Source organism: Lactuca serriola, chromosome 1 (assembly GCF_051521515.1).
Source record: "Lactuca serriola cultivar US96UC23 chromosome 1, Lser_US96UC23_V15, whole genome shotgun sequence".
Taxonomy (NCBI): Eukaryota; Viridiplantae; Streptophyta; class Magnoliopsida; order Asterales; family Asteraceae; genus Lactuca; species Lactuca serriola.
In genome coordinates, this window is record NC_136408.1 from 63,702,238 (window position 1) to 63,718,329 (window position 16,092).

The 16,092-nt window shown below is 39.0% G+C and overlaps 1 protein-coding gene across 1 annotated transcript; it reads right to left on the minus strand.

The window, feature by feature from the left end:
- Positions 1-15,427: 15,427 nt before the first annotated feature.
- LOC145056322 (uncharacterized) lies at positions 15,428-15,754 on the minus strand. Its single transcript, XM_079004193.1, has one exon. The coding sequence runs from the start codon at positions 15,752-15,754 to the stop codon at positions 15,428-15,430; it is 327 nt and encodes a 108-aa protein (XP_078860319.1).
- Positions 15,755-16,092: the final 338 nt, after the last annotated feature.

A 16,092-nucleotide genomic window follows, 5' to 3' on the forward strand; every position in this document is an offset into this window, starting at 1 on the left:
GTCTACATCTACATCAAATTATATGTTAGACTCATCCACATTGTGTTCACTGTCATCAGAATCATCTCCATTACCCTCAGAACCATGTCCACTCTTAGAATAAAAAGCCTCTCCACTATCATCACTCACCATACCCTCTAGATAATCCACTTCTGGTTGTTTTTCACATGAAGTTTGAACATCAAACTCAGTATCATAATCATCATAAAGTGAATAATCCTCTAGAAATGGTTCAAAGTCATCCACTGTTGCAGTATTAGCTCCATCATCAGCTTGGCAACGTGGTTCCTCTACATGGTAAGTTCCCACTGGTTCTTCGGTTTCAACTGCACTAGTGATCACTTCTTCTTGAGTTTCAATTCCAATATTGGCCACTTCCTCTTGAATGACATGACTTTGTTTGTTAGCTTGTGACCTTATAAATAGAATAATACTCTTTGAGTAATCATGCCCTTCATCAACATCTAATACTTGTGACTACTCATAATCAGGGTTCATAGACTTGTTTAAATCAAGCTTTCTACTACATAATCCTGCTTCTCTCTTACAAGGTTTCTTTCTATTCATTTCAAGTGACACACTATCAGGCTCCAACTCTTCACTAACAACTTTAGAAGGAGACTTGTAATAACTAGCTACCCTTGTCTGACCATTTTCACTATACATCCTTATAAGTTTGTATTTAGGGACATATGATACCATTTTAAATACATCTTGTTCATTACCTAAAGGCATTAAGCCATAGTCTAAAGGGTATTCAGGGATACAGAAATGGTAGTAAAGGGTTTGCTCAGTTTTGTACCCTAGTTCTCGGACCATGTCATCAAGCTCATGAACTGAAACTAAATCAATGTCAACATCATCTACATATGCTACAACACCATCAACATATTTCCTTCCAGGTGCTTTAGTGAAGACACCACTATAGTGTATCTTTAATGTGAAATAGTTGTCATATCCTTCTGCAAACACAAAAAAAGAAAGGGTAAAGTCGATGATTTCTCTACGTGAACACAATCGACCAAGAAAAAACAAGTTTTGTTGTGGTATCGTACCGTATCCTTTTCCCAAATCCTGCATGGTTGCAAATTTTTCTCGAAAACACCATATTGATAGCACCATTGCTATTCCTTCATCTTAAACCCTAAATCCCAATTTCTATTTTTTCTTCTACGATGGGAATGAACCCGATGATTACAAATGTAACTGGTTATGTTCTTGGGAGAGGGACGGGTAATGGAGTTGACGTGCAAACAATAGGTAATCATTTCATATTAAAGAGAGAAGGTTACAACTGAAATGATGAATTGCCCCTGTAATATAATATTAAAAATGAGATAACGGTGAAATACTAACAGAGTGAGCCGGAAGGACTAAATGTTAAAAGTTTTGAAACCACATGGACGATCCATGAGGTTTTTGTAAATTAGGAACCAAACTTCAAATTTTGTGAAACCATATGGACCATTTTTAAAGTTTTGTCATCAAACAATAGTATGAATAGTGTCTAACATTATAACCGCCTACAAGTATTATGGAAATATCAACTATCTAATCATGATTTTCAAAAATGAAAATGTATCGAAAGTACAATATTCTTGAAGTAAAGATTTTCAAATATCAAATTCTTCTTCTTTTTAAATGGTCTCCCTCTATATAAGAAGATGTCATTTTTAGGAGTTTCTCACAAATTTTATTTTTTTCTTTTTATTATTTTTTTAGAGCGGCTTAATTGAATAAAAATTGAAAAAACAAGAAGTTACAAGGAAATAATTAGATAAGGGTTATTAAGTCAATCAACCCAATTAATAGAAATGTATAATTAAGTTTCTAAATGCGAACAAATTAAATGTAAAATCAACCAATGTTGTCAAAAATCTCATCTCATTGACGCACCAACTCTCCAAACATCAGGTCATTACAAAACCGCGAAATCCTTCAAATAACTACAAAGAGAATAACCTCTACCATGCTCCTTTTCTTGGAACCTTCTGAATTAACAGTGTCATCCATTCCCGTCCAAATCGGTTGAACCATATCAAGCCAACAAAAATTCTTTTCTTGAATACTCACTACAAGCTCACAAGAAACAAAAACATGATCTGAAACTTCCATTGAAGAAGAACAAATCATACATAACAAAGAAGCCACTTTAACACCTTTACGACTTAAATTTCATCTCGTAGGAAGGCGATCCAATAATGCACGCCACACAAATATATTAAACTCTCTATGGATGTATGGTTCCATCTAGTGGGAGTAGCCGCATTCGGAAGCAGCCTTTGATCAATAATTTTCCTAGTATGAGAAATCGTAAAGTCAATCGAACCTTGTAAAACCCATCGCCATTTATCTTTGACACCAGAAATGACCACATCAAACAAAATCCTCCTCAACTCATCAAATTGCACTTGCTCATCACCACTTCTTATGGGTCGACGCCATCGTCAGACGTCCATCGCACCCCACCTTTGATTACAGAACACTCTGTATGGATCTCCAAAGCAAATAATCTATCAAACCTCGACATGAATCTAGTTTCTCCCACCCAAATTTATGTCCAAAATCTCGTATCACACCCATTTCCAACATATTTCCTAAGGGTATTTAACAAATAATACCTTTTTCATGCATCGTATTCCACACCCCACCACCACGACCAACTTGAAGACGAAAACATCTCAATTTTTTGTACTAAGGATTGCATTTACCAACTTAACCCAAATGTAATTAGGACTTTGGTAATATCTTCACCGTCATTTTTTTAATAAGGCATAATTCAAAGCTTCTAAGCTAAGAAACTCAAGATCAACCTTATCTTTAGATGCAATCACCATATTCCAAGAAATCTAAGGAATTTTAGTAGTCCGCTTCGTGGTTCCCCAAAAAAATTGTGAAGTTAATGATTCCCACTTCTTTTTAATTTGAACAGGCATGCAAAACAAAGAGAGAAAATGTGTGCCAATGGAACTTAACACCGAATTTATCAAAACAGAACAACCACCTATCGATAACATATTTTCCTTCCAACGAGACAACTTAACTCGGAACTTCTGCACAATGGGGTTCCAATGTTGAATACGAGCCATAGAAGACCCCACTGGAAGACCCAAATACAAAAAAGGAAAAACACCCGGTTTACATCTTGTCAATGCAGCCAAAAAGCTCACATTTTATTCATTCACCCCCACTCCATATAATAAAGAGTTATGCTGATTAATCTTTAACCCAGAAACAACGTAGAAACACTCCAAAAGCTACATCACATTAACAACATTGGATCTACACTAGTCAACAAAAAAAATAATGTCATCAACATAGATATGATGAGAAATCATCATATTACCAATTTTAGATGCTTTGATAAAACCCACATCAATGACATCCTCCACGACAACATGTAAAGCCTCCATTACTAAAATGAAGAGGAACGAGGACAATATGCCACTCTCACGGAGACCTCTCTCGATATTAAACTCATCAGAAGGGCTAATATTCACTAACACCGTGGATTTAGCCGACACCAACACCCTGCGAATCCGTGACACCCATTTCACCCCAAAACCGAGAATCATCATCAGCTGCTCTAAATGTAACGTCCCATTTTCATGAACTAAATTTTTTCATTTTATTTAAAGTAAAACTTCCTAATTGTAAAACCATTTTAAGAAAACCATCTGTTCCCAATTACAATTATTAAAAGCCAGAGTATTATAATGAACGCGAAATCCTCAATGTTGCTGTTGAGTGTGTACAGTCCCGCCTTCGCCTTCCCATAGCCACCGATGATACATAAAACAATAAACAACTGGGTAAGCATAAAACTTAGTGAGTTTCACCCAAGATACTCATACGATAAACATACAATCATGCATAACGGACCACAACCTCCCGGTTGGAATGCCCATGCCCAATCAGTCATCGGACTGGAATGCCAACATGTAACGGGTCCAATTAGCCATCGGGCTGGAATACCCATGGTTTGTTGGCCTACTTCCTCAATCCAACCACTCTTCCCGAGCCTCCGTGCCTACGGATTACAGCTGGCCTACACCGGGTATCTTGGCCTACAATACAAAGCAGGACCGTTGTAACACCAATCAAAATAGGTCAACAACAATCACATGTGATTATGTCAATCAAGTAATGTGATAAACTTATTATGTAATGCAAGTCTGAATTTTCATACATACTTTATAATATAAATCTCAACCAAACTTCGCATGAAGAAGTTATGATAAACTCTAACACTATAAATCCCTATAATAAGAAAAAGTTAAAATATAGTGAGAGTTAGCTATAGGAATCTAAAAGAAAGTTGTATTACTCGGAAATACCTACGTGTGGATATAAAGAGAGTCAAAAACGAAGTTCGTATGCAACATATATGATCTTCCGAAGATGTAGCAGTCTAAGAGCATGACATGTGGCAGAAACCCTAATCAGCCATGCTCCACGACGTGAACATGAAGGTTCACGAAGTGAATGTGATCTAGGAAACTTCTCAAGGCTAGAATGCAAATGGAAAGTCTACGGGAGTGAGGTGTTAAGACTCCACGACGTGTACATAAAGGTTCACGACGTGAAATCAATATCTTGACACCTTCTGAAGCTAGCACCCAAATGGTAAGTCTTTGAGGTGATGCAGCTATGCTTCACGACGTGGACATATAAGTCCACGATGTGGACATATAATTTCATGATGTGGACTTGTCTTGGGCAGCCTATAAATAGCAAGTTCGAACCTAAAACTTCTTACAACTAAATCTCTTTCCTTTCTCTCGATTACTGAAGGCATTCTACATTCCGAGCCTGACGATCACGAACCGCTGACCGTTTCTAGTTATATTCTATAAAATTATGCTACTAGGGTGAGTTTCACAACCCCACTTTTAATGTTTTTGGGTGAAAATTATAACACCGGATTCCCGGTACGCATTTAATTTAAAGTATTTATGTATTTTCTCTGGGACTCGATGAGTTGGAGGCCCAACTCGTCGAGTAGGGTCGTGCCGCGGACATTTTAAGTGACCTACTCGACGAGTAGGGAGACTGACTCGGTAAGTAGGTGCTGTTTGAGGGAAACCCTAAATCCGAGGGTTTGCACCCTAGTTAAACGCCTTATTGCAGCGTTCGTTATCCCTTATGCTCCCAGAACACCTCTTATCGAAACCCTAGCCGCTTTGAGTGATCTAAGGCCACTTTTGGTGCATTTTGGTGGATTGTGAAGCTTGAAAAGAGGAAGGAAGCTTGGGAGTCCGAGTTGGGGCTTGGAGATCCAAAGATCTTGTTCCATTTCCAGCTCATTCAAGGTAAAATGCCCCTGTCTTGGTCTTCCATGTGTGTATTTATCCTCAGGGCTTGGATTTTGAGTATCTTTAGGGCTTTTTAAGCCATTTTCAGAATTGTGAAAGGGCATTTGGGGTTTTGACTTCAGATATGGGCCATTAGAGGGGTCTCATGGCATAAAGGTGCCAACTTTATGGCCATGAGATCCCCATGCATCTTGTAGAGCACCTTTTATGGATTTTTGAGCCAAAGACCCCATGTATGTGCACCAAGTTTGGAACTTTACGTATAAAATGGACATTAGGAGGCCAAATCTATGGTTTTGGTGTGTTAAGACCCATTTAAATCGACTGCATAGTAATGTTCAAGGATGGAATCGCCGACTTGTTCTTGGGACTCAGCGAGTCGAGGCGTAATCACCACCAAATCCATTCTACGAATGGACCAATTGTTAGGGAGGAAAGTCCAATAGATATTTAGACGTGAAAAAAGGACATGAGAATCATGGGACTCGATGAGTATATGAACAGACTCGTTGATTTCAAGGCAATCTCCCAACCTTTGAAGATGGACTCGGCGAGTCATAGTCTGGACATGTTCTTATGAGGGAGATGAACTCGCCGAGTTGAAGGAAGAACTCAGCGAGTCGGATGGAGAGGGTCCCGATGGTTTGAATAAAGGAAAACTCGATGAGTTCTCGCTAGACTCGACGAGTGGTGTCGAGGTTGTATCGGATTAGTGGAGAATGGAATCGGTGAGTTGGCAGGCCAACTCGGCGATTCAGGTCAACTGGATGTTGACTTTGACTAAGGTTGACTTCGATTGGTTAAGGCATTGACACTGGTTAGGGTTGCATGTTCTGTTTGATGACTTGAGAATTGCCTTGTAAGAATTGAGGAGTCGGGGATAGTCGATCTTCGCGCAGAGGACGGTTCAGACACTACACGACATCGGGGTGAGTTACCTTTCAGTAGGGGTGGATATAAGGCCACGATGCCGACCCACCAATAGGGGTATTGAGTACATAATTGTCTTTGTGATAATTATCTTGGTTTGATTATGTGAATTTGGTCATGAGATATGTCTGCGTGATATGATATCTGTGTCGGTGGTAGTTAAATGGAATAGTCTTTCCTTGGCATAGGTCGTTAGGACCAAGGGGTAGGTCAGCACCTGATATGCCTGACTGTATGTTTATATCTTGCTTCTGTATGCTAGTGGTAGGGGGTGAAATAGTCCCCAGTTACCGGCTGAAAGATATCGATGACGGTTACCGGTTGAAAGATACCCATGACAGTTACTGGTTGAAAGACACCGATGGTAGTTACCGGTTGAAAGATACCGATAGCGGTTACCGGTTGGAAGATACTGATGATAGATACCGGTTGAAAGATACCAATGGAGGTTACCGGCTGAAAGATATCGACGATATTATATGGTATGCGGTATGATGGGGGAACTCACTAAGCTTTGTGCATACGGTTTTTGGTTTGGTTTCAGGTACGTTTTCATCGAAGGGGAAGGAGCCGGCAGTGTAGCAACGCATCACACACACTCACTTGGTTTCCGCATTGGGTTTCTGGGATTGTGCTCTGATTTTATTACTTTCGATGATATGGTTTTCAGACACGTTGTTATGACTTTTATAAATTGATATGATATTGGTAATGTTAAATTATGTTATGAATTACTTAATTAAAAATGATATTTTTAGCCTTGATTTTTGGGATGTTACAAAAATGCTTCCTAAATATTATATAAAAGTTAATATGAAACATCCCAAAACTACAGTCCAAAAATTTCGTTTTAATTTTTAAATAAAACCATAGTAATCCACATCATCTTATAAAAACATAAGTGAGAATATCTCAAAACATCATATCAAAATCACATGTCCATATATCAGAGTAAATCATCCCAGGCTAAACGTTAAGGTGTGTGCAATGCAGTCATCCCGAGCTCTTCCCCTTACTAGCGGAAGTACCTAAAACCAAAATTGAAAACTATAAGCACGAAGCTTAGTGCGTCTCCCCAAACTACCACATACCATACACATAATCACATAATAACATACATTGTGCCTAGCCCGCTACATCGGGCCCCGCCCGACATCAGACCGTAGTCCGGCTTCGGGCCCCGCCCAACATCAAATCGAAGTCCGACATCGGGCCCCACTCAACATCGGACTAAAGTCCGGTATACATATAACATATCAACAAAGCATATAATATAAACACATAAGATAAGCATATAAACATTCCTCGGGTTTTCCCCGTCATCAGATCGAAGCCCGAAACATATAAACATAACATATAAGCTAAACATTCCTCGGGATTGCCCCGACAGCGGACCAAAGCCCGAAATGTATAAACAAACACATGCAAGAATCACGAAGACAACAAGCATACAAACATTCCTTGGGCTTTCCCCAACATCGAACCGAACTCCGGAAATGTATAACCTACATCGGACTATCCCCGGCATCGGACCGAAGTCCGACATATGCTAACATACATAAACGGGTCGGGATTGGTGCCTTCGACCCGTTCCTACTAGAGGAAAACTCACCTCACAAATCTGGCTGCTGAACCTCTCGGTAAGGAATCTCTATCGGCTGCTCCCGCGACTCCCTGGCTATCATTAATTCATTATCACAATAACACTTAGCCAAAATCCAATAATCCTTCTTAGGGTAAAATGACTATTTTAATCCTGGTCAAAGTCAACATTCTAGGTTGACTTAACTCACAGAGTTCCATAAATCAGAAGCCCTGAAATCGCGATCCAACTTGTCGAGTCATTCTCCTGACTTGTCGAGTTCCCTTGCTACTCATAGTCGTGATAAAGCGAGTAAACTTTCCGAGTCCCTCCTCAAACTCGTCGAGCTCTACCCTATTCAGAATCGGGACAAATCGATTAAACTCGTTGAGTTCCTCTATGGACTCGATGAGTTCCTCAGTAAGTCTGGATCATCTTAATGGATTAAGCCCCTACTCTTCAGATCTAAGCTTCATGCTTCCCACATACACTGAAAATGTCATTTTAAGGGTTAATTTTCCAACTTTACCTAATAATACCTTTACTTAATGAGTTTAGCTCAAACCCTAACTCTTTAGGACCTAGATCTTGGTCCACAAGTCATCCATACTCCAAACTAAAGCATACAAACAGACATCTAGACCCTAAACACTACATGAACATGTAAAGCTTCCGCCTTTCACTCCATGCATGGACTTTTAGAGTTTAAAAGGCCAAAATGTCATCCTATGGCTATCTTGGTGCTTCAATGGTCATAAAGTTGGACCTTTATGCCATGAAAGCCGTCCATGATTCCAAATCTGATGGTTCACTCACTTAGGACGTCCATATCCCAAAGGTCAAGCTTCTTGGACCAAAAACCCAATAAGATGATGATAAAGAGATCTAAGAAGCTACTAAGAAAGTTTGAGAATTGCTTACCAGAAAATGATGAGGATGAAATGAAGTCTCCGGATCTACTATATTTTTCTTGAATCCCCAAGCTTCTCCTTCCTTCACAAGCTTCAAAACACACGAAGTTTCACTCAAAAATGGCTCACAAGCTCACAATTGCATTAGGGTTTATGAATCTAGGGTTTGGGACTTGGAGGCTGGAAATGAGGCCAGCAAGTGGGTATTAGGATGCTTAAATAGGGTGTAAAACCCCGAAATTAGGGTTTCAATCTGGAAGCCCTACTCGTCGATTTGAGGGTTCCCAACTCGTCGAGTAGGTTACATAAAACCCGCGTCTATTCTGGTTTCTACTCGACGAGTTTGGGGCTCCCAACTCGTCGAGTTGCTCTACAAAAATGAATAAATTATAATTTAAATGTGTACTAGGAACCAGGCATTACATAATATTATGCTTATATGATAGTATGTTCGTATCAACATGGATAGTTATATTAACCGGGATATAGTTATTTTGTATCATATATACCTAGAATATATCTGATATATTGAAAACATACAACTATCTTAAAATTATTAGCATGTTATTATACTAATGTTGACCCTGAGTTATACTCGGGAGTTCTATATATATTATGTGTAATATAGCCCTAAAATTATATTCAGGAGTTCTATATATACTTGTTAAGCATGTTATTATTATTGGTTTTATGTCAAGATAAAACCTAATATGTTATTAATATAGCCCTAAATTTATATTCGGGAGTTCTATATATACTTGTTAAGTATGTTATTATTATTGGTTTTATGTTAAGCTAAAACCTGGTTTTACTTCAAGCTATAGTTGTTGTACTGCCTAAGTATTATGAAATTAGGAGTAATGTTTAAAAGCATAGTCTAGTAATTTAGGGTTTTAGACACGAATATTCTTTTGTTATTAGAGCTTTAGGAGGACGAAAAAGTCAACATGAGCTATTATATTCATCAACTAAGATTAGGAATCTTAGGGGAAATCCTATGACCTGTAACCGTTAATCTCGTGTGAGCGAGGAAGTCGTGTATAAAACTATACAGGTTGACAACCCCACTCGTTGTTGTTAGCTACAACCCAATATTTAGCGAGTGGTGAAGTGTCCTTTTATTTGTTTATTGATCCGGGGTCGATGAAACGCACAATGTTTTTATATGGGTGAAATCCTTCGTGGTAGCCCAGACATAATCTTTTATGGCATCAATGGTGGAAAGCCTTCGTGGAACCATTGGTGGGATCTTTTTGTCAGAGGTCTTGTATTTCATAGTAGTGGTTACGGACTCATGGTATCAAATTATTAGAAAATTTATACTTTGTTGATATGCAAGTATAAATGTTAAGTATAAGTTTCCCAATCGCTCATACACTAGGTAAAAGGAATTTATAGGTATTTTACTTATTCACTAAGTAAATAGTTATACCTAGTATATATACTCGTATATAATTGAAATATGATTTATACGTAATAACCTTCCTTGATTTAAGTATATGGAGATTTTATGTATATAACTTATTTGATAAGTAAACTAATATATATAGGATATATACTATATGTTAGAGATAGATATGAGTCAGGATGACTTTTTTATACTGTGTTTTTATACTTTTTAAACTCAGAAAAGCACTATTTACATGGAGTCAAAACATGTGGACTCACCAACTTTATGTTGATGTATTTTAAAAATGTGTGTATTTTTAGGAACTTGATAAGCTGAATATTTCTCGAACATGAGAAGTTTTACTATTATCCTTTATGTTCGTATGGAACATATATCCCTTAAGACGTATGCAATAGTTCGGATACTATTTAATAAATACTAGGAAACAATAATAATATAACTTTCGATCATCAATAAACGTATGTAGTTTATAGAATTCTTTAGTATTGTTCAATGTATGTTATATAACTGTGATACAAAGATGACGTTACACCGCTCGGTTTTTCCGCCGCTGACTGGGGGTGTGACAACCGCCTTAACCCACTACTACCATATGTCGACATATAAACAATCAGGATCACATAGACACATAATACATGCGAACAAAAATCATACATCTCACTACCGCCTACTATTCCTCATATCGCACACTCTCCCGCTACCAACTATCCTCCATAAAATGCGTAACCATAAGCAACCAAAGGTGAGATAGATGCCCGAACAGATGATCCTACTCTATAGCCACAACCAAACAAGTAACATTCAATAAATCCTAGATCAAGAGTTCTCATGCTATCCTACATGACCACATACAGTCTCTAAGGCACTCCACCAGATGATAACCAATAAGTACAGGTAGACATACAAATCTACAGATCACTACCTCATAACAACATCCTAATTATTAGGATACAGATCTAACAGATTACTACAACATAACAACATACCAACTACCATGATACAGATCTAACATGTCATTACAGCATAACAACATACCAACTACCAGGATACAAATCTAATAGGTCACTACAACATAACAACATACCAACTACTAGGATACAGATCTAACAGGTCACCACAACATAGCAACATACTAAATACCAATAATCCAAGGAATGCATAACTGTATATACTCAGAGGTGAGATAGATACCCGGACAGGTGATCCTACTCTTGAACCACAACCAAACAAGGAACATGTGAAAGAGTGTAAATCAAGAGTCCTCAGTCTATCCTACATGACTGTATACAATCCTTATGGCATCTTTCTACTAAATATAATCAAAACTAGTGGCTCAACATGGTTGCCTTCGACCCACAGGTACAGTGAGACGAAACTCACATGACTCAAAGAACCTTGAAAGATTGCAATATGCTCCCTTCTGTACTGCTTGCTCCCGCGGATCCACTAACACATCAGACAACCACCTCATGGATACAATCGGGTCCTGAAATCCATCGAAGGTTGGGGCTTCGTGTTATTGAAGTCCCGATACTGAAACACCCGTACTGGCCCAACACCCGCAGCCGCGACAGCTACAGAGGCAGCAACAACAACAATCTCAACAATGGCTACATATTTGTCATCAAAGTACTCCATCATCGCGGTCTTGATAGACCCGAACATCTCCGGGATTTGATCCCGGACAATCTCAACCACCTCATCACGGATGATCTCACTGACGCGATCCTCCGTCAATGCTGGCCTATCCTGGCTGCCAGCTCCTGATCCTGACCTGGATCCGGTCTCAAATCGCCTCGTAGTCACCATACTGAAAATATACAAGGAAGACATAATACATTCCATATAATAATGAGGATCCAACTCCCAAAAAAACCCTAGGGGTTATGACTTCCTTGCTGCGCGTATGGGTCTTGTGCTTTTAGTAGTACGGGCCCATACTACCTTCCATACCTACCCATATTTGTCTCAAGGATCATCACATCACCCTAACAATATGTTGGATTAGGTGTCTAAGCCCATAACTATAATTGGTGTGTACTTGACCCAAAAGTAACATGGTCCTTTTGGGTTGCCTTCACCGGAGCAATTTGATAGGATGGATATTTGAGAAAGAGGTTATTTGTGATTTATTAATATACTATAAGAATAATATATTAATTGAGAAATCTTATTATTTAATTGTTATTAATCAAGAATTAATTTGGAATTAATTTAGTGATCAAAAGAGACTGATTAAAATTACAGGGACTGATTAGGTAAATCAGTAATACTTATAGTTTGTGTTAATGATCCATGTTGATTAGGGATGGGCTAAATCTATGTGAGAGTCCATGAAGAGTTAGTCCAAATGGCCTATCATATGGATTATTGGAATACTTAAAGGTTTAAGTAAATTAGGGTTTTATGTAAGAAACCCTACGGATTCCACACTATAAATTGAGCCCCTAGCCTTCCCAAAATCAACCAATCATTCCAAGGTGAAACCCTAGCTGATTTTGGTGCTTCCTAAACTCTCTCTTATAATCCTCCTTTTGCTTTTGGTGTTTGTGACTTATTTGAGGTATCATATTTGAGGTACTAAGTTCTTGAAAGGCGAAGATCTACAAGCTACAACAAAAAGGTATTCATCTAACTTGATTTATGTTGTAAATATCTATATTGTATGCTAGTTAGGGTTCACGCTTTGGAAAAATAAAAATTGCATGTATAACTTGGGAAAACTTAGATCCAAAGCATTAGGGTTGAATGTGCACCATAGGATTGTTATTGTGCTCAAAACCCATCACAATATACATAAGCATAGGCGAGCACTCAATCCTCACTCCTAAAGGAAGGCTAAACATCTCACAACTGGCCGAATGACCCTGCACAACTCATCAATGAAACTTTCATCAACCCTGCAACACTCATGTATACTAGCCATACATAACGCTGGACCCTATAGATATTCGAATATCTAATCCTACCCTAAGGCCTTCATCAAACAAGAACAGGAAATAAGGTCAAACCAAACATTCTTAGGCTATAAGGTCTTAGTTATGTACAACTATGATTCATACACTAAGCAACTACAATAATGATGTCAATTTAATATAAACAAGAACCCTAGGCTATCAAGCATCATATAATCAGGAAATTCTATCACGGAATTCTTGATGATACTTAGCCTATCACTAGCATGCTGTTCTAACATATCACCATACCAAACAATCGTACGGTATTTTGGGGTCTACTTACTGGCTCCGGCTGATCGTACACATCACATCCTCTTTTATAATTGAAAACCATTTGAAAATTATTTTGAAAATCCTTTTTTCCTTAGTTTGAGATTGGATTCACACGAGTGTTCCTCCGATTCGCTCAAACCAAAGCTCTGATACCAACTTGTAACATCCATAAAATTCATGAAAAATTTAAACTTTTCAAACGTTCCAAAACCATCCACTATTTACAAATTGTTCTCAAAATATCCCAATATCAGAGTTTTCCCAGAAATCACAACATGAAAAACGAGGAGGTGCACGATCAAGCCTTCGCCTTTCCGCGATCATCCGAGGTACCTAAAACAAAATCCATAACTATAAGCCCGAAGCTTAGTGGGTTCCCCAAAATACCCACAAAACAATAACACACATATAATACCAGCATACTATGGGCCCAATCAACCATCGGGTTGGAATGCCAACATACTATGGGTCCAATCATACTCGGGATGGTATACCCTCGACCCTCAACCATCGGGTTGGAATGACCACATGAAACAAGTCCAATCATCCTCTGGATGGGATACTCTCGGTCCTCAACCATCGGGTTGGAATGCCCACATACTATGAGTCCAATCATCCTCGGGATGGAATACTCTAGGCCCTCAACCATCGGGTTGGAATGCCCCGGTCTATTGGCTCATGCACAAAGCAGAAAACCCTCAAACACCAATCAAACATATGCACATATATCAAATAATCACATAACAATCTACAGACAGACAAACCGATCTATGGATCACCAAGCATAGCAACATCCTATCTACCAAGATACCGATCTAACAGATCATAACAGTATATAAACATTCTATCTACTAGGTTACCGATCTATGAGATCATAATAGAAATAAATCAGGATAACAATCCAAAGGGTCGACCTTGGTGCCTTAGACCCTTGAGTATAGTGAGGAAAACTCACCTCACAAGTAGCACTGAATGACAAGATCCGACTCTCGAATCACAACTTCAAACTCAACCGCCTACAAACTAATTTCATTGAGATCCCAAATTACCAAAAATACACTTAAAGTAAAACTTGGTCACCTTGGTCAAATTCAAATTCAAACTAATTTCTGACTCGTCGAGTTCCTTCATGTCTTAGAAAATTGTGAAAAGCTCGAGGCAACTTGTTGAGTTACTAGAGCAACTCATCAAGTTCTTTAGCATCCAGAAAGAGGTGAAAACCCTAACCAACTCGTCGAGTTGGAAGAGCAACTCGTCGATTTTTCCTAGCCTTAATGCATTCAGACACTTCCAAGTGAAACCAAAGCGCCAAACTATAGATCTGGTCCCTTGGGACTAAAATACCACATAAAGTTGCTAGATTTACGTCCATGCATGGCATCAAGAGGGATAAAACACTCAAATAAGGCTTATCAAGGGACCTAGGGAATGAAGGAGGGCCAAGACTTGATACAGTTGGCAACGTTAAGTCCATAGAGGCCATGAGATGTCCAGATCTAAAACCATGGCTTCATATCATGCTCAAATCCAAGAATGGTCCCAAAATAAGCTAATAATGACCATAACTTTCAAAAGAAGAGATCTAGAAAAAGGGATGATCTAGATAACGACTTTATACCTCCAGGTGGCTGCTACAACATTGAATCCCGAATCTAAAGCTTCGCCCTTCAATTTTGCACCACCAACATCAAGCTCCTTCAAGAAAAGCACCAAAGAATACTCTTTAATCTCTCACACACTCAAAATGGGGAAAGAGGCACGATTAGGGGTTTCTGTGGACTGAGGGGACGATGATGGAGGCCAACAATGTGAGTTAACGCCTTTAAATAGGGTACAAACACTAAAAATTAGGGTTGCATGTTTAACCTTCAGCTCGTCGAGTTGAGGCTCCTCAACTCGTCGAGTAGGTCCTTGAAAATGTGCAACCATTTTGATCTCTACACGACGAGTTAGGGCCTCCCATCTCGTTGAGTTCTAAAACAAAAATGCATAAAATCCTTAAAATCACATAGATGGGAATCGAGATGTTACAACTCTCCCCACTTGAACTAGGCTTCATCCTCGAAGCTAGTTGCAGTGAACAAATATGGATAATGCTCTCGCATCTCAACCTCCAATTTCCTTGTCCATTCGGATCCTCTATGATGCTGCCACTGTACCTTTACCAAAGGTATCTCCTTGTTATGTATAATCTTTATCTTTCTTTCCAAAATAACTACCGGCTTCTCAACGTAATTCAGGTGTTCGTCGACCTGAATGTTATCCAATGACATTACCGTATCCTCGTCTAATATGTGCTTCTGCAATTCCGAAACGTGGAAAGTGCTACGAATCTGACGGAGCTCCTCCGAAATATCCAGTCTATACGCCACCATGCTAACCCTGGAAATAATCTGAAACGGTCCAATATATCGGGGACCCAATTGTCCCCTCTTCCTGAAGCAGATCACACCCTTCCAGGGTGAGACCTTTAGCAACACCATGTCGCCGACCTGAAACTCCAACTCGGATCAACACCGATCAACATAACTTTTTTGTCGACTCTAAGGAGTCTGCCATAGCTTCCTGATCTACTGAATCTTCTCAGTAATCTGCAGAACCACCTCGGTCCGACCCATGACCCTGTGGCCAACCTTGCCCAAACAGACTGGGGTGCGACACTTCGGCCCATACAACAGCTCAAAAGGCGGAGCACCAATACAGGAATGAAAGT

Excerpts from the sequence above, each read along its gene's own strand:
- LOC145056322 (XM_079004193.1), bottom strand. The coding sequence starts at position 15,754 with ATGGTGGCGTATAGACTGGATATTTCGGAGGAGCTCCGTCAGATTCGT.